This window comes from Cricetulus griseus, chromosome 6 (genome assembly GCF_003668045.3).
Source record: "Cricetulus griseus strain 17A/GY chromosome 6, alternate assembly CriGri-PICRH-1.0, whole genome shotgun sequence".
Lineage (NCBI taxonomy): Eukaryota > Metazoa > Chordata > Mammalia > Rodentia > Cricetidae > Cricetulus > Cricetulus griseus.
This window is the reverse complement of record NC_048599.1, coordinates 11909794-11935760: the sequence shown is the minus strand read 5'-3', so window position 1 is coordinate 11935760 and position 25967 is coordinate 11909794. Positions and strand designations below refer to the sequence as shown.

Below are 25967 nucleotides of genomic sequence, written 5' to 3'. Positions count from 1 at the left end.
CACACCCTCAAGACTATGTCCTCCAACAGCTAAGCAGCAAAACATGTTATCTCACTAGACAGCTGGGGAGACTAGATCCAGGGAAAGGAGCTCCCTCCACCCCCCCTCAGTTCTTAGCAGGCCCTCCTGTTACTTCTAACCCTGTCACTGATGACCCTGTCACTGACTCTTTTACGTGTCTTGCTCCAGGACCTCCACCACGGACGCATCCAGATGAAAAGCCTCACCAACAAGTGGTATGAAGAGGTCCGCCAAGGCCCATCAGGCTCTGAGGACGATGAGCAGGAGCTGTTCTGAGCCCACAGTGCCCTGGGCCCTGAAGAAGATGCCTCATGCAGCCACCTCAGAACACGAGATGGTAGGTGGAGGGCTAGTGTTAGCTAGGAAGCTTCAGGCCTTCAGAGCGTGCTTCTTCAGGCCGTCTGAAATGTGACCTGCCCCAGTGTTGTTTTTGGGCCTGCTCAGCTCACACCATGACTGGACCATGCCTTCCTCATATCTGGAGCAGCTGCCAGCAGGCGAATCTGCCGTTTGTCCCTGCATTGTCAAGGTGCCTTGGTGGCGGTGGCAGCAGCCTCTACCTGGTGCCAAGGCTAAGAGTCTTTGAAAGACTCACAGTCCCTGACCTGTGTTCTCAGAGAGAAAGGCTGAAGGACCTTTTTTTTTTTGACATGGAACTGGCAACTGTCAGCCTGCCTTTGGGCAGGCAGCTGCAGCCCTTTGTGGGCACACTGCAAATGTTTACACTGGTGTCTGGCAGGGGGTCAGCCTGAGGCTTCCAGGAAAGGTGGTAGCCTGAGTTTGCAGTACTCTCTGAAGAGACAAAGGGGGGTCTCAGACCCTGGAAGCACAGAGTCCTAGGAGGCACCTTTCCCAAGTGTGGGAGCCACCTCCCTATCCTCTCTGCTCTCCACCACTGCCTCTCCCTCACTCTTGTCCTCTGCCCAAAGGCCTCTTTCTAGATCCTATAGTGTGAAGCTCCTTCCACCCAGCTGCTCTTCAGAGCCCAGCCTCTTTTACCAGTTCCTGGAACTTGGGTCCTCTGCCATCCGTGCCCAGGCCCCAGCTCTCCAAGACACTGGGGCAATGGCCAGGGCACAGAAGCTCCCCACTCCAGCCACTTGCCACTTGGGATGCCGGTGACTTTGGGTCACACAAATATTCCCATGCATGTCTCAGGCTAAGGCGCTGGATCACACCACAGGCAATGGTTATGGCCTGATGTCCTCACCTGCCCTTTTATAACGCTGCAGTCTACCCACCCAGGACCCTTTGGCAACAACCCATGTAGCCCTAGCCTTTCCTGCACCTCAGGTGGCTTAAATGTTGTATATGGCCTTGGCTCACAGTGGGGACACTGGGCCTGAGTGGGCTGGTTACAGGGGTTTCCCACCTCGAGTGCTGTGGCTCTGATGTTGGAAGACAGCCGGGCCTCTGAGGACCCGCCTCACTGTGCTGCAGCAGGTGGCAGAGTGGGAAGCGTGCAGTTTGCTTCTATTCATTAGGTCACTTGCACAGCCAAGATACGGTCTCGTCCTCTTCCCTGTCTCTCACCTTAACCCTGGAGCTGGAGTCACCCGTGACCTTGTGCAATTGGGGGCAAGGCTGGGGTCAGGCTGGATTGTTCTCTTTCCCAGAACTCATGCTCCATTTCTGAGATGGAGGTTGCTTTCCAAGCTCAATGCTCACCAAGATTCCGTTTTAAACCTGAAATTCATAAATTAAGGAGTGAAGCATCAGGGTACCATTCACTCAGCCCCTTGTCCCCAGGCCTCATGTCCCTGACACAGCACTCTTGGTCCCCTGCTTTAGCTGGAGCCTAAAGTGAGCTCCCAGGAGCTTGGTGAGAGGGAGGGAGGGCTGCTGCCCCAGCCTTGAGCGCCAGTAAGCACCAGCTCTGCCCTTTCCTGGGGAATGTGGCCTTAGCACCTGGGAGAGTGCCCAGCCCTCCAGGGCCCATGGCCAGAGAGCAAAGCAATGGAGGGCATTTCTCAGATGAGAAACAAATTTCTGCCACCACCACAAGCGTCTCAGACCCGCTTGTATGCAGTGATGAATGTGAAATGGTAGACGGTGACCCAGCCGTGCTCTAAATTTCAGGGTTAGGCCAAGGGACAGGCCAGGTCATATTTGAGAGTGAGGGGCATGGGTGCCCTTGGGAATCTGGCACTTTAGCCAGTGACAGACCCAACCCTGTAGTTGCTGGTGGCCCGTCCCTGCAGTGTGTGAGCCAGTGCTTGGAACCGGTGACTTGCTTTCTGCTGTGCGTGCGATGGTCACAGGGTTCCTCCAAACAGCCACATCTAGCATATTGAGGTAAAACCTGACGGGCTGAAGGCTTGGTGTGCAGATCCCTTTCTGTGCAATTGAATGCCAAGAGACTGAGCAGAAAGCCTTCTTAAAGCCCACCCTAAGAACTACCAGGTCCACATGCCCATGGTAGGTTCTGGGCTGGGTGGCCGCTGCCCAGACCTTCCCCCCTTAGCTACAGAGGTACATAATTGACTCCGTATTGGTAATTTCCCACTATAGAGGTCAGCTGTTCCTGGCTCCCAAGTGAGGAAAAATTCAGTAGCTGGCTACCACCCATGAGGCTTCCAAGATGCCACATCGGGACAGGAGCCCTCCCCAATTCTCTCAAAAATAGCAGCTTGATCTCTCTGCTGGCTGGTGCCCAGGAAACCAGGTACAAGCAGCAGTGGCAAATCACTGGGTTCTCTCAGGGCCCTGGAGTCAAGCTGTGTTAGCTGAAACCACATGGCGGGAGGGCCTCCAGGTGACCCTGCCTTCCCACCTGTCCACCCAGTTTCAGAGAGAGGAGGTGCTACGGCCCCTCACCCAGGCACAGTCATGTGCAGTGGTTGTAGGACAGGCCACCCTTGGTGGCTGTGGCCCTGCTCTAGAACCATGGTAACACAGGCTGGAGACTGGTGGAGTCCTCCTGCTTCCACCAGGGGAGAGGCTGAAGACTCTCTTCGCAAGCCCGGGTTCCTTTCTTTGACAGTGGAAGGTTTTGGAGGCTCTAGTTCTCTGTTGTGATTTTAGGAGGCTGGCTAGGAGCCATCTGTGTAAGGTCCCGGGGACCAGAGCACGAGGGAAGTGTGTCCCTCTTCTGGAGCTACCCTTGCCTGCCTGCCTGCCTGCCTGCCTCCCTCTCTCCCACTAGACACTGAATGGGAGGTCACATCACTGGATAGCTAGAAATAAAATGCTGTGGAATCAGAGCTGGCCTCTATTGCGTTAAGTGACTTTGCAAAGCTGAGTTGCACACTCCTGGATGTGGCCCTGGGTGCTCACAGCTCTCCAGGAAGCAGTAGACATGTTCCAAGAAGTGTGATGGTTATTAGGAGGGGTGCAGCCTCTGGCCCTCAGTGAGCCACACTTGAGGCAGAATGCTCGCATCAACCATGACTGCCTCCCAGGTGCCAGGAACCCGGAGCCCCAGGCCTCTCAGGACCTGCTGCTGGTTGGCTGTACATTGTTTCAACAGCTGTCTACCTGCAGAAAAATGGAAAACTTCTCCATTAAATCCACACAACTGGCCAGGCGGTAGTAGAACACGTCTTTATTCCCAGCACTCAGGAGGCAGAGGCAGACAGATCTCTGAGTTTGAGGCCAGTCTGGTCTACAGAATGAGTTCTGGGACAGGCTCCAAAGCCACAGAGAAACCCTGTTTTGGGGGTTAAAAATTCCACATAACTGAGGAGCCAGAGCCTATCTGGTCCTCAGCTCACGAAGGGAGACCTTATGTAAGGTCCTGGTTTCTAGCCCTGAGATGCCCCCACCCACACCAGCAGCCAAGAGAGTAAAGTGGCACCAGTATCAACCTGATGCCAGCCACAGGTTGGAGATGTGCCAAGGATGCAGGACGTGAGGGTTCCTCTGTGTAGCCTGGGCCCTGTCAAGGAGAGCCGTTTGAGTGTGACAACTCGAAGTAACTTAACTAGCTGAAGATGAGGAACACGCTCATGAACAACAGACACAATACTCAGGATGCCCTAGCCTTGAAGACAGCTGAGTTTTTCTGAGTAGTGCCAGCCTGGAGGGAAGGGCTTAGTCCCACTCAAGGACACAACCTGGGCAGCTCCAGAAAAAACCCTCAAGGTAGAGGGGAGAAACAGGAAGAAATAACTTCTTCAGAGACTAGAAGCTGTAGAGAAAAGGGTGGGTCCCAGAGCCCCAACCCATCCCATCAAGGAACTCATTCTAAGAAAAGACATTTTAGTAAACACTAAAAATTTAGTACACGCTGTATTGGGTGTTGGGGCACATACCTTTAATCCCAGCACTTGGGAGGCAGAGATGGGAATCTCTTGAGTTGGAAGCCAGCTTGACCTACATAGCAAGTTCCAGGCCAACAAAGGCTACACAGTGAGACCCTGTCCCCAAAATAAAAACACTTGCTGCCATGCATAGTGGTGTATAATCATAATCCCAATACTAAAGAGGCTGAGACAGCCTTCAAAGCTAGAGAAACCCTGTCTCGAAAAACAAAAAACAAAAAAGAGGCTGAGACAGGAGGATGGCCTCCATTTTGACCCAGCCTTGACTATAGGCTAAGAGTGTCGGAGGGAGGGAGGGGAGGGAGGGAGGAGGGAGGAGGGGAGGGAGGGAGGGAGGGAGGAGGGAGGGAGGAAGGAAGGAAGGAAGGAAGGAAGGAAGGAAGGAAGGAAGGAAGGAAGGAAGGAAGGAAGGAACATACTGCAAACATTACCAGTGCTTTTCTGGGCATTCAGCTTTGATAGGTGGCTGAGCTGCTTTGAAGAGAGCTAGGCCCATTCCCAGGTCAGCACCCTATCAGTCAGTCCCTTTACTTGTTGAGGAAGGCCTCTAACCCAGCATGGCAAGGGAGAGCAACACCTTGGGGAGCTGTTATGGTTCCTCCCCCTTACATGCAGGGTAAAACCAGCACCTACTGCAGCCATTCATTCTGAGGCCCAGCAGGGAGATAATGAGAATGGCAGAGCAGGAGGCATGGTTTTGGTTTGTGTTTTGAGACAACTCTGTAGACCAGGCTGGCCTCAAACTCAGAGATCCACCTGCCTCTGCCTCCCGAGTACTGGGATTAAAGGCCTGTGCCGCCATGAGCTGGAATTATAGTTGTGAGCTACGTGAAGTGGATGCTAAGAACCAAACTCCTGTCCTCTGAAAGAACAGCAAGCACTCTCCACCATTGAGACATCTCTCTAGTCCCACAGCTGGCATTTAAGCTGGATTCTGGGGGAACCAATCAGGTTCTCATACTTGTGAGGCAAACACTTAACCAAATGAGCCATCTCCCCAGAACAATTTGTTTCATATGAAGCTAAGGTATGGTGGTATGCACTTAAAATCCAAGTATTTGGGAGGCTGAGGCAGGAGGATTGCTTCAAGGATGAGACCAGCCTGGGCTCCATGGTGAACACCAACTAACAGTGACTAGAGTAAAATTCTTGTAAAAATCAGTAAAGTGTTTGTGTGGTGTGTGTTCCTTCAGTTCTGTGTGGTTTTTCCCATATCTATATTCATACCATCACCCCAGGGAGGTCCTTCCTTTCTTTCTTTCTTTCTTTCTTTCTTTCTTTCTTTCTTTTTTTTTTTTTTTGGTTTTCCGAGACAGGGTTTCTCTGTGGCTTTGGAGGCTGTCCTGGAACTAGCTCTTGTAGACCAGGCTGGTCTTGAACTCACAGAGATCTGCCTGCCTCTGCCTCCCGAGTGCTGGGATCAAAGGCGTGCGCCACCACCCAGCTCAGGGTGGTCCTTTCATAGGCTTGAAAGTGATGATCCAGTTGCTCAACAGAAGTGGAGTGTGCATGTTAGTATAATTAAAACCATGGCTCATCAGGACACAGAGGCCTTAAGAGCCTTGACTCTCCCAGAGGGCAGAAACACAAGCCTCCTGCTGAAGCAGTCCTTTGCCCTCTCCTCTCCCCTCTGCCCCTCCCTCCTCCCTCCCTCCCTCCCTCCCTCCCTCCCCCCTCTGAGCAATGCAGAAGAGCCAGAGTGTGTACATAACACTCCATATCAGCAGAAGGGAAGATAAAACTGGTCATTTCAACTGATACAGAAAGGCTATCTGACCACATTCCAGATGTTTCCATAAGAAAAGCACCCAACAGGCAGGCGGATCTCTGTGAGTTCGAGGCCAGCCTGGTTTCCAGAGTGCCAGGATAGACTCCAAAGCTACACAGAGAAACCCTGTCGCAAAACAAAACAAAAAAAAAAAAAAAAAAAAGAAAGAAAAGAAAAAGTACTCAACAGAGTGAGTTCAAGGACAGCCAGGGCTACATAGAGAAACTCTCAAAAAACCAAAGCCAAACAAAAAAACCCTACCAAATAGGACTAAAGAGATGGATGGGTGGTTAAGAACACTGGCTGCTCTCACAGAGGACAGAGTTTCATTCCCGGGACATCCGGTTCTCGAACATCTTTCTGTAACTCCAGTTCCAAGGGCGTCCGCTCCCACTTCTGGCCTCAATGGATACTGCACATACATAATACACAAACACACACGGGTAAAAACACCCATACACATAATAAAAAACTTAAGCTGGGCAGTGGTGATGCATGGCTTTAATCCTAGCACTGAGGAGGCAGGGGCAGATGGATCTTTCTAAGTTCCAGGCTAGCCTGGTCTACAATGCGGGTTCCAGGACAGCCAGGGCTACACAGAAACCCTGCCTCAAAAAAAAAAGAAAGAAACAAACAAACCTTACACACACAAATTAGAATTGGGCCCTGCATGACCCAGCAATCCCACACCACCCTCTTCCACCTGCCCACACAGGCCATGAATGAACCGGGCAGGCCTCAGGCACTCTGCTGGCCCACTGTAAGGGATTGTCCTCAGCTCAGGGTAGCACCTAGCAACAATGCATGACAATAGGTAGGAATCAGGGAGAGGCAACCAGTTTTTAGGAAATCAAGAGACTAGAACATGTGATAGCAGGATTGGACTAAGCAAAGCTCAGACATTAGCAAGCCTGTCAAACCAGCTTCTTGAGGGTCACTATATCCTACCGCAATGAAGGTGGAGAGCAATCAAGCCAAGGGCTTTCATGCATGTAAACATGCATTTCTCTCTCCCCTCCCTCCTTCTCCCCCCCCTCCTCTCACACACATACACTCTGGGGCTCCTAAGCTCTACAGGCAGCCTCAGTAGCAAAAGCAATGGCAATTTGAAGATGCATCAGTCTGGGCTGGGACAGGCTGGTTCAGAGGCACATCACTGGTCTAGCATATCCTAGGCCCTGACTTCAACACCCCAAAATGTGAGGGACTTGAGCTTGATGGAAACAAAAATATACACATGAATCAATTTTTAAAATAATTTGTGTATGGGTGTTTTGCCTATATCTATGTACCAGAAAATGGTGTCGGATCCCCTGGAACTGGAGTTAGAAATAGTTGTGAGTCACAATATGGGTGCTGAGAACTGAACCTGGGTCCTTGGAAGAGCAGCCCATGTTCTTAACCACAGTGACATCTCACCACCAGTCAAGTGTGAGTTTCTTTTTGGATTTGTTCTTTTTTTTTTGGCTGGGTGTGGTGGAATGTGCCTTTAATTAGAGAAACCCGGAGGCAGGAATAAAAGGGGTGGGGGTCTTACTCATGTCTGCAGCCACCAACTGTTTCTCCCAGGACACAGCCCACTGTGGGGAAATGGGCAGCTAACCCCTGGGCCTGGTTCCCATCTCCCCGAGATGACCAGGCCGTCCTGTCACTTGAGCTAACAATGCCTTATAGGCCAGAGTATGCTGCAAATGAGGGAAGCCGAAGAAAGGGGGCTGTTAATGCCATGAACACTTCATTTTAACAATGGAAGACACTTTATTTAGTTTTTTAAAATCTTTTCTGAACATTTCAACTCTGTAGAAATCAAATGCAAAATATGTGCATTTTTAAATTAGCATTTACTCAACTATCCAGATCACAGCAATCTCCCAGTGAGACACACCTGGGAGGGGTGAGGCCATGCCAGTCTGTACACACAGTATTTCCTGGTGGAAAGCATACTGGACTAACTCAGGCAACCTGGCCTCTATCTTGAGTCCCTGCAATTCTGGAGCAAACTGGAATGGAAAACTAGAGCTCTCAGGGGTGGGCCAGGCATCAACAGTTCTGAAGTGTGGAAGGAACATCAAAGGCTGCTGCCCAGGGAAGCTAGTCTCAGTAATAAAATTGCTCAAATTTAGCTGTATATACACCTATCTACATGTGATCTATCAGCTAGAGATACAAAAGAGCCGTGTAAGATCTGAAAACCTTAAAATCGTTCCAGTAAGTAGGAAGGACACCAGCAAATTCACAGTGGCTCAGGGTTCGGCCAGTCAAGCCTGCGCCATAGCTGAATGCCTTTCTTAGGGAAATCCCACTAGCACGGAGATCCCAAACAGTGGGCATTACAACTCCCTATGGCTAAAGTGTGTTGCCAGTTCACAAGGAAGTGACAGTTTCAAATTCCTGCCCTACTCCTGGCTCTGCTCCCCAGAAAGGAAAACCCAGAGGCAGGTAATTTATGCAAGGGCTCGAAGACCCTTGGCCGAGCTCTGGAGAAACATCTGTTTGCAGGGTACATACCCCGCCCCCTCTGAGAACCACTTCTGAGAGCCCTGGGAAACAGTGAGGAAGGCTTAGATGAGGAGGGAACCCCACCTGAATTTCCTTCTGAAATGAAACTCGAGGTTTGGGGTGCGAGGTTCATGCCCAGCAGGCACCGAGACCAGAGCTGCAGATGTGAGGGCTGAGGTCTCCACCTTGTCACTGGGGTCACTGCAGACCTCAGCACCCCGCTAGCCCCTCGTGCACACTGGAGGTAGGTGTATAATATTTACCATAGGGAAGGGCAGCAGCTCTCACATGAGAAGGAACATGGGCTTTGTCAATCCCCTACCCTGAGCGAGGCTCTCAGCTCCACCCTAGCAAGTGGAGACTACCCAGGAAAGGGTATGAGCACCCCCGCTTGGAAGACTAAAGGACCCAGGGCACCTTTATAAATACGATATCATTATTTCTTTCACCAAATTGAAACACAAAGCAAGTTGAATACTCACTTGAAAATAAACCTCCAACTGTATATACAGTACAGTAAGGGGGGTGTGCAAACGAGGAGGGACATCAGTCTTGTTGTGGAGTCCACTTTCCAATTGCTGAGCAGAGCTCGCCAACACTGGGCTGATTGAGTGGAGCTGGCAAGATGGCATTCAGCTAATACTGGACTTGGCTCCCCTTTGACACTGGTCGGGGGGGACGCAGGGGGAGGGGATATCTGCCTAGGGATCCTTGTATCAGGAGAGCAGGAAAAGAGGCGAGCCATCAGAGAGGCTGGTATGGCAGGAGGGCTCATTTCACAAGCCAGCAGGCCTCCAGCTCGCCACTCCTGGTGAGCATTTGAAGGTGACCAAGGACCCATCCCAGTCCAAGCCGGCTTTTCAGTGGGAGGGGTAGGTATGGAGAGTCCCAGAGACAGAGACCTTTCAAAGGAACCAGAACCCAAACCCAAACCAGCTGAGCAGGGAGCGGACAGATGAGTGAAATGACTGAATGAGGTGCCACCCTGTCCCTCAGCCCACACAGCAGCTGCCGGGGGAGTGTCAAGTGCTAAGTGAACTCCTATGTGAAGGAGCAGTGACCCTGGCCACTTCCATGGTTAAGCTCAGGTCTCCACTTCTGACACCTCTTGACAGGACCAAGCCAGGTCAGTGGTGTAGCCCTTGTAGCGGAAGATGGGGGTGGGGCCTATCTGTACACAAGATGGGAGAACTGCGTGGACTTGTAGTTGAGCTGGTTGTTGGGCATGAACTTGTGCAGCTCGCTTTTTCTGCAGCAGGGGTCGTAGTGGTAGGCGCCAAGGCAGGCGTCGCAGGATACTTTTGAACACTGGGTGCAGGTGTTGGTGGCACCCACCCGGTTACAGAAGCCACAGCGGGAGGTGGCTGTGGTAGAGGGCTTGGGCTTTGAGTGTACAGGTGGCAGCCGATCGAGGCCCTGAGTCTGGCCCACATACTTCTCCCGCATAGGCGCCCCATGGACCAGGCTGTCATGAGCAGAGGCCTTACTGGGAAAGGCGCTGGGCTTGGAGGCCGAAGGACAGCCAAGTAGACTGTCACAGCGCTGGCAGAGGGAGGAGCTGCAGGACAGGCCACAGTTTTGGCACTTGGAGAGGGCAGACTCTTTGGTGGGGGGTGAACGCTTGTGGTAAATGGGGTGGGCATCATTTTTAACCAGCCATACATCTGGTCGCAGAGCATCCTGCCTCCGGTAGGTGGCCCTGGGTTCCGAGTCCGTATACAGGTCCACATCATCCTGAGTGGAAAGGTACGTACTACGCAGCAGGCCAAGGCCGTTGATGGGGGAGATGGATGGCGGGTCATCAGGGCTACCATGGGGGGAGCTGGACATGGTCAGCAGGGAGGGGGATGGGCGGATGATCTCATCCTTCAGGTCATCCCCTACATCCATGGCCAGGGGCTCCTTTCGCAGACTCAATGAGGCCTTTGAGGGAAGCTTCCTGCCCTCCCAGTAGCTATCATAGGCATCCACCGACCTGGAGGGTTTGGTTACTCGGGGCTTGTAGTAGTCCTTGGCTGCCCGCTCACTGGCTGACTTCTGAAGTGCCACACGAGCCATGGAAGTGGTCAAGTGCTCCCTGCTCTCAGCCCGTCGCCGCAGAGCATCTGAGCACCCATGTGCGTCCTCTGTGCTGCTCTTGCGCTCCGAAACCACATCCAGCTCCGAGTAGCCCTTGTCCTTCACCTTCGAGTGGATCCCCAGCATCTGCTCACACTCGACCTTGGCCAGGAAGAGCTCAAAGGAGACCATCTTCACCTGGCGGGACTCCACAAGCTCCTTTAGTCTGTACGCAGTTCCCAACTCAGGCTCGTAGCCCATGAACCTCAGAATGGCTCGGATGTCCTCTTCCAGCAATGTGGACTTGACATAGTAAACAAAAGGGCCTGTGTAGGTCTAGGGAGAAAGTGGGCAAAAAAAAAAAAAAAAAAAAAGAGGCATGCTACAGAGAAGCCGGTTCAAACCAAGTGCAGAGCGGGACACTAGCAGGTAGCACAGAGTGATGGGGAGTTTCTGCCTGCAGACCACAGAGGCAAGAACATGCTCAATTCACACCACCAAGCAAGGGACACATGAGGCCCCTATGAGGTTAACAAGGCCATCAGTTTTCTATGTAGGTATGAAGGCTCTGTTCCCCAAGGAAGCACAGGGGATGGGATTATAGAGAGTGTGACACTAAGCCCGGAGAATGTCCCTTTTGGGACTTTGCCAAAGCTTCAAGAACACATTAGAGCTGGGGATATAGCTTGGGATACAGCATGCACCACAGCTTTAATCCCCGCTACAATAAATAAACAAATACACAGCCCATGCCACGGTTCCAGCCTGGCTTGGTGTAGCCTCTACTCGCCACCCCCCCACCCCCAGTTCTCTGCTATGGAAAGTGCAGAATCTTTTCTCAAGCCCCCACCTTCCCCAACTGGGGCTTTGGTCCACACCAGCACCCAGATGCTTGGAGACCCTTGGATGAGAACAGAGCACGTGCACTCAGGAGGGAGCAGCAGGCAGAGGCGGCCACCCCACCTCACCTTGATGCTGCGGAACTCCTTCTTCCAGGGGAACAGGAAGAGGTTGACGGCCACCGTCTCTAGCATGCTGAAGGCGCAGTGCAGAGCACTCAGGCTGGCGCTGCTCAGTGAGCGGAGGGAGCTCTCCACCACTTCATAAAAGCGAATCAGCCGAAATCGTTGCAAGGGGTCCACCTTGTGCAGGCTGAGCAGCGTGGCGGCTGCCACTCGCAGGTACTCATCACCAGGCTGCTGCTTGCTGGGGGTGGTGTCCACTTTGCTCTCATGGAACTGCACGTACTTCCGAAATAAATCATCCTTGTACTTTGTATCCATTGAACTGGGCTTCCCCAATCAAACCCAAGGGCTACCTCATCTCCCCCATGGCTCTGGGACTGGAGGTTGGCACATCATATGAAGAACTGGCATGGTGCCCACAGACCAGCGCATGCTCTGAAAAGGGAGGACAAGGAGCCATCATCCATCTGACTGGTCCCTACCCCAGCTTCCGAATGCTGAGGACAGCAAAGCCCAGAGCTGGCCTCCATATGCTCTTCCACCTGGCACAGATACGGAACACATACGTGGTGGAAGGTGGTAAAAACACACCAGGCCCTGCAGCTCAGCAGCTCAAAGGAGTGACTAATGCCCCGAGGCAGGGACAGTGAGCTGGTACACCAAGGCTGCTTGGCCTTGCTGTCACAGAGGAGGAGTCTGGGAAAGCCCCGAGGCAAAGCTAACCCTGAAGCACTGCCAGGCCAGGGTGTGACACTGGAGGTGGAGGGGAGGTGCTGAGCATGTCCCAGGCACTAACTCCCTCAATTCTGACCAAGTGGGACACAGGAGCTACTGTGGCCCCTGAAGACAGGCAGTTATTGAGAAAAACTACCCAGGGTCACAAAGCTCCCAAGGCGAAGCAAAGGTCAGACAGAGCCCAGGCAGGCTCCAGAGTCCAAGCCCAGCCCACCACACCCTGCTTTCCTGGAGCAGGAAGGAACTTGGCACCAACAGAAAGGAGGCTGCTAAAGACCAGGCACAAAGAGGGCTGGGGGAGGTAGGAGGGTGGAGAAGGCTGACTCACAGGACACACCAATCACTGTCCTGATGGTGGGGGCTGGGACTGTACTGATCTATATGAGAGACCCTTCGTCCCATTCCCAACAGCACCCACAGCAGGGTTTCTGTGAATGGCCACATGAAGCCACTGAAGAGTTTAAGGGTCTGAAGAGGGGCTATAGAGACCAGGCAGACTGCTGTCCCCTTCACCTTAGAGGGGGCTACAGCCTTCTGGGAGAAAAAAAGTGCTGAGCTTGCACACCAGCCCAGCAGCTCACAGACAGCACTGCCACACACTGCATGCAAACCACTCAAAAGGGTATATATACCAGTACCAGTGAGCTAGCAAGGCAGGGGCTCCAAAGCCTGAGTTCAGAGCCCTGGTCCAAGTCACTTGGGCCAATCTCTCAACCCTTTGGCTCCTTTTTCTCAGCACACACAGCTCTGCACATATGGCCAAGTAAGGACTTGTGCTCGTTTAGTGAGATGGTGACAGGACCTTCTCTGCCCTGGCAAGGGGCCCACTCTCAAGACACCAGGCTTTCTCAAGAAGGCTCCAGCAGAGTGGGTGTGAATCACACCTGACACTTTCCTGGCCAGAACCCCGGAGTATGGGTGGTGACCACCTTACTCTAAGCAACCTCTGCACCTGCCCAGGTGAAGCAAGACTCACCAACATCACTGAGACTACATGAGGGAAAGGTGCTTGGAGTGGGGCCAGCCTGTATGATCCTCTAGCAGATCTGTGTTCTGGCACCATCAGCTCCACAGAACTACCAGGCCTCAGCTCTAACATAAAGCTGAATAAATACCACCTTCCCAGTCCCTCATTGATGCGTTACCCTGAGATAGCCACAATGGGAAATTGCTGGCTTTATTCTTTTACTGGCTTCCTCTCAGTTTCTCCCCCATAACCTGTAACTCCCACGAAGTCAGAGGTCACCACAGTAATTAGCACTGATGCAGTTTCAAGTAGGTACCTAATACCACTGGAGCAATGCATGATATAAGGAATTCATGCACACACAGTGACCCTTTACTCTCTCAGCAGGGTCACGAGAGCAGCTGGAGGATGAATGACAAATATGGCATGCCACGCAGCCTGAAGCTCAGGGTGAGTCTGTGCCCCGGACAACCCTGAAGCCCATGTCCCCCAGTGTTTTACAGAGCACCTGCCTTCTACCTGGCCTGGTTATGGGTGGTAACAGGAACTGTAGAGGCTATTGGTGAATACAGTGTAGACCAACACTACCTAGAACAGCTCAGCAGCCACCCAAGCATGCACATCCTCCCAATACAAACCACTGCCAGCCAAAGAGGACATTTGCAGCTGCTCTTAATAATAAACATGGGGTTTACCTATGTAGCTCAAGCTGACCTCAAATTTGCTACACAGCTGAGGATGACCTTGAACTTCTGATCCTCCTGCCTCAGCCTTCTAAGTGTAAAATATTAATAAGAAGGGCTAGGGGCTAGAGACATGGTTCAGCAGTTAAATGGTCTGGCAGCTCTTGCAGGGGACCCAGGTTTCATTCCCAGCACCCACACAGCAACACAGAACTGTCTGTCCCTGTTACTCCAGTCCCAGGGGATCTGATGCCCTCTTCTGACCTCCGAGGGCACTGCACACACATGGTACACATACCTATATGCAGGCAAGTCATCCATACACATAAAATAAGACAGGCACAGCCATACATGCCTTTAATCCCAGCATTCAAGAAGCAGAGGCAGGCAGGTCTCTGTGAGTCCAAGGCCAGCCTGATAGTGAGTTCCAGGACAGCAGGGGTTGTATAGAAACAGTCTTTTGAGGTGGACAGTAGCAGTGGGGTGGCTACCATGCTTCTTCCTAAACATCGATATTTTTTCCTCTCTGTGGAAGTCAGCCTTGAGCTCCAGGTAGGTGACATTTTCAAAGGGAGCAATTCTCCTGCCCCACTCAGCTCAGAGGTGCTGCTTGGCAATGGCTCCTCACTCCACACCCTTGTTTTTGGCTGGCAAACAACAAACAAGGAAAGGAAACTCACAGCTTCAGTGGGTGCTCACAGTCCTAAAATAAGGGTGAGAAACACATACAGGAAGAATCCTGAAGCTGAGAGTAGCAGCAGCACACACCTAAAAACCCAGCCCTAGAGGCTGAGGCAGGAGGATTGCCATGCACTTAAGCCCAGTCTGGACTACTCTCAAGAAAATCTCAACAGGGCTGGTAAGGGGGAGGGGAAGGCAAAAGAAAATGAATGCCTGCAACCATAGCACTGGGGGTTAGAGAAGGAAGGTCTTTAAGAGTTCAAAGCCAGCCTGGGGTACAGAGTTCAGATCCTGTATCAATAAAAAAGGTGAGGACAGGGAGTGAGGGCTCAGCAGGTACTTCCCATGCAAGCAAGAAGGACTCACTGTGCACACTGTAGCATCAGCCCTGGGGAGTAAAGACAGGAGAATCCTAAGAGCCTGATGAACAGCCCTCCTAACAAGAACAGGGGAGCTCCAGACTCAGTGAGAGACCCTTCCTCAAAAAGCCTGACATGTTGGTGCACGCCCTGAATCCTAGCGCCAGGAGACAGAGGCAGGTGGATCTGTGAGTTGACAGCCAGCCTGTTCTACAGAGTGAGTTCCAAGACAGCCAGGGCTACACAAAGACACCCTGTCTGGATACAAAATAAAATGAAGAGGACCTAGTTCCAACACTTGGTAGCAGAGAGAGGCAGGCAGGTGGATCTCTACGTTCCAGTCCAGCCAGGGATACACAGTAATACCCTACCTCAAAAAAAAAAAAAAAAAAAAAAGGGTGGGGGTGGGGATGGTGGCGGGAGGGATGACTCGGTGATTAAAAACACCTGTTCTTGCAGGGACCTGCGTTTGATTTCTAACTCCTGTATCATGGCTCACCACTGTCCATACTCCAGTTCCAGGGGATCTGACAGTCTCTTCTGAGTTCTGTGGGCACCTGGCATGCCCAGAATGTGGACTGACATAGATTCGAGCAAAATACTCACACGTTTTTTAAAAAAATTAAGGGGAGAGATGGAGAGATGGCTCAGTGGTTAAGAGCCCTGGCTGCTTTTACAGAGGACCTGGATTTAATTCCCAGAACCCACATGGGGGCTTACCAGGCTTAATACAGTCTGTAACTCCAACCCCAGGGGATCTGACACCCTCTTCGGGCCTCCAAGGCACACACATGGTCCATAGATATGCATGAAGGCAAAACACCCAACCGCATAAATAAAAATACATTTTAAAACATCCTTAAAGTGCAGAGATAAGAGAAAGTCATGCAACCTCTGGCTTCCTCTATAGACACATGCCTAGTAGTGAAGACTCAAACACACCACACATAGCCGGGTAAGAAAATGAAACAATGACGAGGGACCCGCTATGTTCCAATGACACGAGAGGCTCCCCACTTTAATCACATCTCCCATTTCATCTTGACAGCAGCTGAGGAAACCAAGATGTATTCAACATCTCCAGCACAGCCAAAAGGGCCAACAGGTCCCGAGGACTGGCATTCTTCCATTCAGCTCACTCATTTCTGGCTATAACTGGAATCAATTACAAAGGAGTCAGGATAGGCAGGTCCCTGTGCCAGCTGTTAAAAAACCAGTTAAGATCCACAGGGCAGCCAACATTAAAGAGGGAACTGAGCACAAAGAGCCAACTCACTTGTCCTAAGTTACCGCCAAGAAGTCGTGGATCTGAGACTTGAACCTGAATCTAACCCTAGGCAAAAGCCATCTTGCCGAATCAAAATGCCCTGCAGCGGGAAACCGAGTCTCATAGTAGCAAAACTGACATCTTCCCACACCGAATCGGCTAGGAGAGCCACCAGCCTCTTTATGATGTAAGCTCAATAGCCCAAGAGAGAGGCTGGCCAGAGACCAGCCAGCAGTGAGGCAGTTACATCATCCCTGATGAATACATTTCCTAAGAATACAGGCTTTTTGTGGCTGGCCCTAACTGGTGTCTTTTCTGAGCACAGAGCCAGCAATTTATTCCCAGCACTCTGGAAAGCACAACAAAAACACACATTCTCTGCAAAACACAGCCTGGTTACGGGAGAGCAAGACAGCCCAGCGACAGAAGCTGTTGATTTCTCCAAGCAACCCAAAGACTGGAATGCCAAGCCATTCCAGGCTGGCAAGGGGAAAAACACAGCTCTTTAAATATCCAGAACACAGAAGCAGAAGGGTGGATGCCTAGTGCCATCGGTTCTGGGTGGCACCTCCTGAATCCACAATCTGGTGAAGATGAAGCTAGTGCACGGGCAGGGGGCTTTACCAACAATTATTCTTTAAACACCCAGCGGGGAAAAGCCGAACCCGTTTAAAGTTCAGCTGAATGGAAACCAAATAATGTGGTAAGTAGTGCATCGGTTCGGCTTTACCTCTGCTGGCCCATTCAAGCAGAAATGTGCCCCGTGGCAGCATTGAAAGGCCCTTCCTTCCTTCCTTCCTTCCTTCCTTCCTTCCTTCCTTCCTTCCTTCTTTCCTTCTCTCCTTCCCTCCTCCTCCCTCCTCCCTCCCTCCCTCTCCCTCCCTCCTTCCCTATACTGCCAGGTGCTATTTGGGTCCCAGTTCTGCAATGTGCATGTTTACACACCCGTTCGTCCTCCACACAGGATCAGAGATGCGGCTCCATCCCTCTTCTCTCCATCCACCTCACCTCTCTGCACTCATTCCCTTCGGCACCCTCTCCTGCTGACTGGAGAACACTTCAGGAACACTACCAGCCTCCACAAACAGTCACGGGGGTCTCCCAAAGCTCTGGGAACAACTTGGGCTGTGCTGGAACATGGCTTCCCTCCCCACAGCTGCTTCTCTCGGGGGCTCGGAAGGGAGCTAGGTCCCTTCCCTGCAGTAAACCCGCCTGCGGCGGCTACTCCCCGCTGGGTGAGCCGCCGGCCCCTGACGGCCGCAGCGGCGGGGAAAGCGGCCCGGGCTGCAAGGCGGCCGCATGGGGTCTCTCGTCGGTGGTACCGGGAACTGGGGCAGAGCCCTGGGGTACCCGACGGACACGCCGGGCGAGCTCTCGCTAACGCCCCTCCGTCTGTCACCGGACACCGTGCAACGCCTGCGTCTCCTCATTCCACGCCCACCGCAGCCCCGGAAGGCCGTCCGTCGCGTCCCTCCTCACAGACCCGGAGACCGCGGCTCCCGAGGCGGAGCGGCTCGGGCAAGGTCACTCGGTGAGTCCGGAGCCGGGTCCGCCTCCCCTCCGGGCTGCGGGCTGCGGCTGCGGGCCGTGGCGCGCTGCCTGCCCGCGAGAGGGCGCCGGGGGCGCGTGTGCAGTCCCGCCCGGGAGCCAGGGCTGCGGCCGGCCGCAAATCACAGCTGCGGCCGCGGGGACGGAGCCGAGGGCCTGGACAGCGGCGCGCCCGCAGGGACCCGCCCGCCCCGCACTCACCCGCCGCGGCCCGCCAGGAAAGCGAGCGCCGCCGGAGCACGGGCCCCTCGCTCCCGCCGGCTCCGGGGACCCAGACCAGTACCGGAGCTACGGCGGCCCGGAAGCACTCTGCCCGGAAGTGACGCCGATGGAGGCGGCCCCTGCGGGAGGCGGGCTCGAGGCTGCGCGCTGAGCCGGGGAAGGAGCGGCGGGAGCCGGTGGCCCGCAGGCCAACGCGAGGAGCGGGGCGCTTTCGTTCGCGGGGAGGGGGTGAGGGGAGGAGGCCGCCGGAGGGAGACGGGAGGAGGGAGGAGCGCGTCTCCGCGGAACCCGGCCTCACCCCTCAGGGGCCGTCCAGGGGGCCCAAGCGGAACCCGGAAGCAAATGCGCTGGAAGTGACGAGCGGCGCTCCGCCCGCAGATGCTGGTTAGCCGGGTTGTCATAGAAACGGGCTCCAGAGCGGGGAGATTGGTTTTTCCGCCTGGCCGGCTTTCCCCTCCTCAGGACGGGGCTTGAGAGCCCGTTTCAGAGACGAAACCGCGGAGGCTGGAGAGTCACAGCATAGGCGGAGGTCACGCGAGACTGCGGAGAGGACCGTGGGCGTTACCCCTGGCGACCGAGGTGAAGGATGCGGAGGGGGTGACGGGGCTCAGGAGAGGGCCCAGCGTTTAGGAGCACTTGTTGCTTTCAGAGGACCACGGTTCGATTCCCAGCACTCACGTGGAGCCCACAACCATCCATAACACCAGTTCCAGGGGATCTGATGGCCTCTCTGACCTCGGGGATCAGTCACGCACGAGATGCACATACATATAGGCAAGCAACACAGAACATCATTCCCATTAATTCCCAACTATTCCGAAGACTGAGTCAGGAGGAGTGTGAGTTTAAGGCTAACATGAACAATTTAGCGAGCCCCTGCCTTAAAAAAGAAAGTAATAGAAGGCTATGGCTGCACCCCATTCCTAGAACCCTTGCCTAGCCGGTGTGTACTCCCTGGGTTCAGTTCCCCACAATGAAAAAACAGGGCGGGGAGGGTCCTAGTGTTAACTTTAACTGGTTACTAGCAGAGTGACCTTGAACAAGCTGCTTAGCCTCTGAGCCTCATTATCATATTATTATCTGAGCCTCATTATCATATCTTTTAAAAGCAATAATAATAACAGTATAATTTATTTATAATTTAATATTATATTGTTATTATTTATATTTATATATATTATTTATAATTTAATAATAGCAGCCGCCTAGTGAGATGTAGTCAGAATGAACTACACAGAACCGGATAGTGAGCACAGACTAAGACCTAAGGGAGTTGTTTGAGACAGGTAGCCCATACTACTCTCAAATTGTGGAGCTCAGCCTGTCTCTGTCTCCTGAATAAAGCTGGCTTCTTTCTTCCCGCAGTTCTGTAACCATGGAAACCAGAGGGGCAAGTGCAGTCCTCCCATTTTGCTTAGGACCTGCACAGTCTACACTGGCTATGCCCTGACAGCTTGCCACTTGACTTTTCATAGGTTTCTCTAAACTCCTGTTTGCCACATTGACTGGGAGCTCCCTGAGAGGTGAACTTCAGGGGGCTGTGCTGGAGAGATGGCTCAGCCTTTAAGGGATTGGCTGCTCGAGGGCCTGAGTTCAGTTCCCCAGAACATCATGCCAATCACAGGGAATTAGACACCTTCTTCTGGCTTCTGAGAGGGCATTCACACATGTGGTGCCCAGTCATACATTCAGGCAAAAAAAAAAATCATATATATAAAAGAAATTTTTAGACTTAGAGAGGGGGGCAGGGCTTGGTTTGCCCCAGAATCCCTAGAGTTTGACAAGTGCCAGATGCAAATGTAAGGCATGGAGCATTGTTTTCCATTGGCTGGAATTTTTGGGGTTCCCCCCCAGACAATCTTGATGTGGAGCCTTGACTGTCCTGGAACTCACTATGTAGACCAGGCTAGCCCCATACTAACAGAGATCCACCTGCCTCTGCATCTCGAGTGCTGGGATTAAAGGTGTGCATCACCACACCTTGCTCTTTCACCTCTGAGAGCACCTGCACTCACAAGGCAAACATATACACATAATTAAAAAATAAAAATAAATCTTTTCAAGCCAGGAGTGGTAGTACATGTCTGTAATCTCAGAACTCAGGAGATAGAGGCAGGAGAATCAGGAATTGAAGGCCATCCTTGCCTAATAGTAAGTTGAGACCAGCGGAGCTACACAAGACCCTGTCTCAATCCCCTAAATAAGGAAAGGGGGGAAAAGCCCTGTCAACCCCTCCCCTGATAATGAGACTGATGACTGACTTATATGCCACCCGATAGCCTTCATCCAGCAGCTGGTGGAAGTAGAAGCAGACACCCACAACTAATCACTGGATGAACTGGAATCCAGATGCAGAGAAGAATGAGTGAAGAGCAAAGGGGTCCAGACCAGGCTGGTGAAACCCACAGAAACAGCTGACCTGAACATCGGGGAACTCTTGGTCCCCAGACTGATAGCTGGGACACCAGCATGGGACTGATCCAGACCCCAGGAACATGGGTTTCAGTGAGGAAACCTCAGAAATCTACGGGACCTCCTGTAGTAGATCAGTACTTATCCCTAGAACAGGTGTGGACTTTGGGAGCCCATTCCACATAGAGGGATACTCCCTGAGCCAAGACACATGGGGTGGGCCTAGGCCCTATCCCAAAGGATACAATAGACTCTGATGACACCCTATGGAAGGCCTCACCATCCAAGAGGAGCAGAAAGGATATGTGATAGGTAGGGTTTTAGTTGGGGGTGGTGGTAGGGGAGGACGGAAGGGAGAAGGGAACTGGGATTGTCATGTAAAACAATCTTGTTTCTAATTCAAATAAAAAAATCTGCAAAAAAAAAAAAAAACTGTCAGCAAGTGTATCAAGCTTGCATTTTCACGTGAGCCTTTAAGAAAGTCCCTTCCACCTCTGTGGTTCTGTGACAGCCAAGAGGCAAGCCCTGATGATGGAAACATATGACATTTCCTGTCAGAAAAGACCCAAGGTTTCAAGACAGGCACATTTCTCCTCCTTTACACAAATAAAGACTTGTGACTTCTGTGCTTGGTACCCAGACTTCATTACATAATGATTAGCAGGTTACATAACGATCATCTGACAACCATCAGGCACCCTCACTTTTTAGGAGCCAACACTCTACCTACCTCTTTCTATTTTTTTATGAAATTTTTTCCCGTAATCACAAAAGTAGCAGGATTCCAACAATACAGAAGCACACAGAACAAAAACCAAAAGAGGTTCTGTGACCCAGCAGTGGGCTTTCTTGGCCTCCAGGAAAGAAACACAAATGCAGGCAGCTTCAGTGGCAAACAGAGGGAGTCTGTTCTAAGCAGCAGCATGTTGAGTGGAGTATCTCCCTAACCAGCCTGTGCCTGCAGAGGATGATGGGAGTCTACACGATGCAATACCTCAAAAGGAAAAGACACACTGCGGAAAAACAAACAAAACAAGCATTGGTCAGTATCACGGAGTTTAGGTTCATGCAAATATCCAAAGCCAACCAGAGACAGGAATATAGTCCAGATGCCTGTTTTCCCCTAGTCATCCCAGCCCCAGCACTGAGGCTGAGGCAAGAGGATGATTGTGAATCCAATACCAGCCTGAGACCTAAGTAGTGAAAAGTGGTCTGGGGGCAGGGAAGGCACTCAACAGTTATGAACCCTTGCTGTTCTTCCAGAGGACCAAAGCTCAATTCTCAGCAACCACAAAGCCCACAATCACCTATAACTCCAGCTCCAGGGAATCTGACACAAAGAATAAACCTTAGCCAGGTGTGTAGTGCTCGACTTTAATCCCAGCACTCAGGAGACAGAGGCAGGCAGATCCCTGTGAGTTCAAGGCCAGCCTGGTCTACAGAGTGAGTTCCAGAACAGCAAGGGCTACACAGAGAAATCCTGTCTCAAAAAACAAAAGAATATTTTAAATTATTTTATGTGCATGGGCATTTTGCCTGCATGTATATCTGTGCAACTCGAGCATGCCCAGTGCCCACACAGGCCAGAAGAAGTCAGGTGTTCAGATCCTTTAGAACTGGAGTTACAGTCAGTCATGAACCTCCATAAGGGTTCTGGGAACCAAACCTCAGTCCTTTGGAAGAGCAGCTAACATGCTTTTTGTTGTAGTAGAGTGCTTGCCTCAGCATGAGGCCTCAGGTTCAACCCCCAGTACTCAAGTCGTAAATTCCATAGTTTGTTGGTTGGGTTTTAAGCTTATGCACAGGTCTGGCCTTCCTGTCACCTGGAGGAAAGAAAGCAGTCAGAGAAGAAAGAATCAAGAGATGAAAACTCAGCTGCTGGCAAGCACATAATGACATCCTGAGGGTCTAGAGCCTGGCACACACCGTGCTGGGCACAGTAGGAATGGCATCTTCCAGAGTGCTAGATCACAGTGGCAAATGAGCACTAGAGAGCCTGAAGTCCCTGTGCCTCAGGTTCCTCATCTGTTAGCTTCCAGATGGTAACAGCACCCACTGGATGCCACTGACACCAGGTGGTCCACACAGGCACTTGACTAAGCACTCAACAGCAGCTGTCACTATTGGGGGTTGGTCAGTAACAGCCCTTGCTCACCTGAAAACTGCTATGTAGCCTAGGTTAGCTTAAAACGCCGCCTCTGCTTCCTAGGTGGGGGATTATAGGTGTGTGCAACCACCTTCCAGCTTAACGGTGTTTGTTTTTGCATTTGGTTACTGTGTTTGCAGGCACTGGGCAGGGAAGTCACTATCCCTGCATACCATAGTGTGTGTGTGCGCGCGTGTGGAGGTCAAAGGACAACTTAATGGAGTCAGTTCTCAGCTTCTGCCACCATGGCCTAGGGATCCGACTGAGGTCATCAAGAACCTAACTCACCTTGCCAACCCTCTTTCTTTGTTCCCATCCCTGCAAAAGAGCTGAGAGACATTCCACTACACTACTGCTTGATAGTATTCTTTTTCCTTCCGAGTTGTACACTGTAACCAAGGCTGAGTCCTCACTATGCAGCATCATGCTGTCCCTGAACTCAAGGCAATTGTACTACTTCTGCCTACTTACGTCGTAGGTGTGGGCCCTGCAACCTGACTGTCCTTCTGATTGAAATACCCCTGGCCCATCTTCCAAGGCCCTTCCCTCAGGGGGATAAGCCTGGATTTAGTTTTTAATAATTTTAATTAAATTTATTCATTTGTTTTCTGTGTGTTTTGCCTGCATGTATATGTGTGCACCATGTGCGAGCTTGGTGCCCATGGAAGTCAGAAGAGAGCATTGGAGTCCTTGGAACTGGAGTTATGGACAATTGTAAGCTAACATGTGGGTGCTAGGAATTGAAGCTAGATCCTTTCCGAGAGCAATAAGTTCTCTTCTGAGTCATCTCTCCAGCCCCTGAATTTCTTTCTTTGAAGATTTATTTATTTTAATTGTACGTGTATAGTGTTTTCCCTGCATACATCCTGTGTGCCACATTTGTGCCTGGGAAGAGGGAGTCAGGTTCCTTGGGGCTGGAATTCTATCTAGTTGGTTGTGAGCTGCCTGATGTGGGTGCTGAGAACCCAACTCAGGTCCTCTGGAAGGGCCGTAAATGCTGAGCTCTCTGCCCACAGTGTTGAGCCTGTTCCTAACTGCATGAGTGTAGGTTGTCTCGTATTGTGAGCATATGCCTCATGTCAGACCACGTGTGGAATCATCTCTCCAATCCAAGGTTTCTTAACCTGTATTCATAGTCCCTTCCTCCAGGCTATCTTCATTTGGTTTGAATGTCTTCATTTTTGGAGACAGGATATCATGGATCCCAGGCTTGCTATGCAGACAAAGATGACTTTGAACTCTTGACTCTTCTACCTTTCCCTCCTGATAACTGGAATTACAGGAGTGCCCCACCTTGCCTGGTTTATGTCATGCTGGGTCATCTCTGGCAGGCAAGTACTCCACCAACTGAGCCACGTCCCCAACCCTCAGAAGGTTATCTTGCCTATGGGATGAGACACCAGAAGGAAAGAACTTCACCTGAGCCTGCTAGGGAATGAGTCTACAGCAGGTGTTACCCCCGTAAGGCTTACTGACCTAGTGCAACCTGAATTTGCTGGAGGCTGAAGAGGCCATCTAGCTCCTGGATTGAGAACTCATTGACTTGGAGGAGGCTGTCGCCCCAAAGCAGGCACATGTGTTCTCTGGCTCCTTCACAACACTTTCTTCCCCTTTTCTCCCTAAATATAAACCTAATTGTCAATGCTTCATAGCCTTCATGCCACCGGGCAATGGTGGTGCATGCCTTTAGTCCCAGCACTCAGGAGGCAGAGGCAGGTGGATCTCTGTGAGTTTGAGGCCAGCCTGGTCTACAGAGTGAGTTCCAGACAGCCTCCAAAGCCACAGAGAAACCCTGTCTTGAACCCGCCCCCCCCAAAAAAGCCCTCATGCCACCCACAAGTCCAAAGGCAACTACTGGCTAAGAGCTATTATTACTGGGGATCCACCCTTCCCAACCCACCTCCAAGGAGACATAGTTCACAGGGCTGGATCTTGATCTCATATGAGTGCTACTTAATTGCTCTGAAAACAGTCCCTGGAGGTCATGGCTTCTCCTGTGTACTGTACAGCCCTTCAAGCACCAGGCTTCGAAGAGCCGTTTGCAGAATGCAAGCATCTTTGCCCCTTGAAGCAAGCAAGAAAAAGCCACACTCAGTGTCCTTGTTATATATCAGTATATGGCAGGAAGAAAGGGGAAGTAGGGGGCTGGAGAGATGAATCAGCAGTCAGGAGCATTTGCTGCTGAAGACCAGAGTTCAGATCCCCACACCCACATGGGGTGGCTCAAAACTGCCAGGAACAAGTTATGGAGCCACTCCGGGTCTCCATTTCCCTCTTAGTAAAGTGGAATTAACTGCATCCAAGAATGCCTCCAAGACTAGAATGTGATGTCAAGTAAAGACTAAGCATTCTTTATGAACCAGGTATTTTTTATTTCAAAGCTGGGGCTCAAACTGAGGGCCTCCTGCATGCTGAACCATATGCAGCCTGTCACCCCTGGGCCTCTTGCATGCTGAACTTTCTAGAAGCACCTGTTTTGTTTGTTGATTTGGTTTTTCAGAAAGGGTATTTAAACAACCCAGGCTGCCTAAAAGCTCCTCCTGCCTTAGCCTTCCAGAAAGTTCTGAGATTTATTTGTGAGTACTGTCATATATCCTAGGATGGCCTTGAACTTCTCACCCTCCTGCCTTCACCCCTGAAGCACTCGGGATTCTGAGTGTGTACTACCACACCTGGCATAGACAGTGCTCGGGATGGAACACAGGGCCCAGTGTGCATGGTGGGCAAGAACTCCACCCACTGGACCACGCCCCAGGCCTAGACAACACTTTCTGGGTAAGCAACCCTTTGCTGATCCTGGAAATCAGTCAGTGCCCATACCCAACAGCTGCCACCACTCTGGCTGGTGGTTCACAGTACAGCGTCTTCCTGGTATACCTCCTTTCAGTCCGAGCCTCTGTCCTATTTTACTTTATTATTTTATCTTATTTTTTTTCAGGCTGCACAAGCCATAGAGAAAGGGCACTATCTACCTCTAGAGACCTGAAGATTTAAGGTTAGGGGTGTCCACCACCAGGTGAGTATGTGAGATACACATGTTCCGCCTTAGAGAAAATACTGCCTCCTCGTTTTCAGTCAAGAAAAATCTTGAGAAACCTGATAAAAATCATCTGGCTATACCTGATGGTGCAGTCTGTAACTGCAACTACGTGGTGGGCTGAGGCAGGAGGTTGGAAAGCTCAAAGCTCGCCTGGTCAAGCTGGTGAGTTGGCCAAGGTCCACTGTAATGGCAATAAACACTTATGGTCTGAGTCCCAGGGTGGCCGGGTGACCGCCCTGGTTCTCCCACCAGGCTGCCGTCCACTCACCTGGATGGGCGGCGGCTTTCCGGCGCCTGGGGTTGTAGACTCCGCCCATCTCCCCGCCCCCTCCCT

The 25967-nt window shown here is 51.7% G+C and overlaps 3 protein-coding genes and 1 long non-coding RNA gene across 14 annotated transcripts in view; 2 read left to right on the top strand and 2 right to left on the bottom strand.

Moving 5' to 3' along the window:
- Slc9a8 (solute carrier family 9 member A8) overlaps positions 1 to 3224 on the top strand; it is a 50108-nt gene extending 46884 nt beyond the window's left edge. For all 10 annotated transcript variants that reach the window (XR_003486766.2, XM_027423357.2, XM_027423354.2 and 7 more), the window contains one exon: positions 190 to 3224. Coding sequence is in view for 9 of the 10 variants with exons in the window: in XM_027423357.2 (XP_027279158.1) it covers positions 190 to 297 (108 nt within the window). In the remaining variant the exon portion in view is untranslated. The remainder of the gene's footprint in view (positions 1 to 189) is intronic.
- Positions 3225 to 7785: 4561 nt separating this feature from the next.
- Spata2 (spermatogenesis associated 2) lies at positions 7786 to 18145 on the bottom strand. 2 transcript variants are annotated; one of them, XM_027423350.2, is made up of 3 exons: positions 18015 to 18145; positions 11577 to 12008; positions 7786 to 10944 (listed from the first exon to the last, which is right to left on the bottom strand). In XM_027423350.2, exons 2-3 carry the CDS (start codon positions 11889 to 11891, stop codon positions 9718 to 9720), a joined length of 1542 nt encoding a protein of 513 aa, XP_027279151.1. In that variant the 5' UTR covers positions 11892 to 12008; positions 18015 to 18145; the 3' UTR covers positions 7786 to 9717. The 2 variants fall into 2 exon arrangements, with proteins under 2 accessions (XP_027279151.1, XP_027279152.1); XM_027423351.2 differs by lacking the exon at positions 18015 to 18145 and adding an exon at positions 17211 to 17350.
- Positions 17534 to 20374, top strand: LOC118239054 (translation initiation factor IF-2-like). The gene is made up of 2 exons (XM_035446253.1): positions 17534 to 18614; positions 20315 to 20374. Exon 1 carries the CDS (start codon positions 17565 to 17567, stop codon positions 18390 to 18392), a length of 828 nt encoding a protein of 275 aa, XP_035302144.1. The 5' UTR covers positions 17534 to 17564; the 3' UTR covers positions 18393 to 18614; positions 20315 to 20374.
- A 701-nt stretch (positions 20375 to 21075) lies between these two features.
- On the bottom strand, positions 21076 to 25947 carry LOC107980140. The gene is made up of 3 exons (XR_003486764.2): positions 25902 to 25947; positions 24494 to 24657; positions 21076 to 21460 (listed from the first exon to the last, which is right to left on the bottom strand). It is a non-coding gene; the product is annotated as an uncharacterized LOC107980140 (long non-coding RNA).
- Between the last annotated feature and the right edge of the window lie 20 nt (positions 25948 to 25967).

What these genes read in the sequence shown, in the direction of transcription:
- Spata2 (XM_027423350.2), bottom strand. Translation starts at nt 11,891, where the DNA reads ATGGATACAAAGTACAAGGATGATTTATTTCGGAAGTACGTGCAGTTC. An exon ending in AGGAGTTCCGCAGCATCAAG is followed by an intron (nt 10,945 to 11,576) that starts GTGAGGTGGGGT and finishes CTTTCTCCCTAG; the next exon opens with ACCTACACAGGCCCTTTTGT.
- LOC118239054 (XM_035446253.1), top strand. Translation starts at nt 17,565, where the DNA reads ATGGGGTCTCTCGTCGGTGGTACCGGGAACTGGGGCAGAGCCCTGGGG.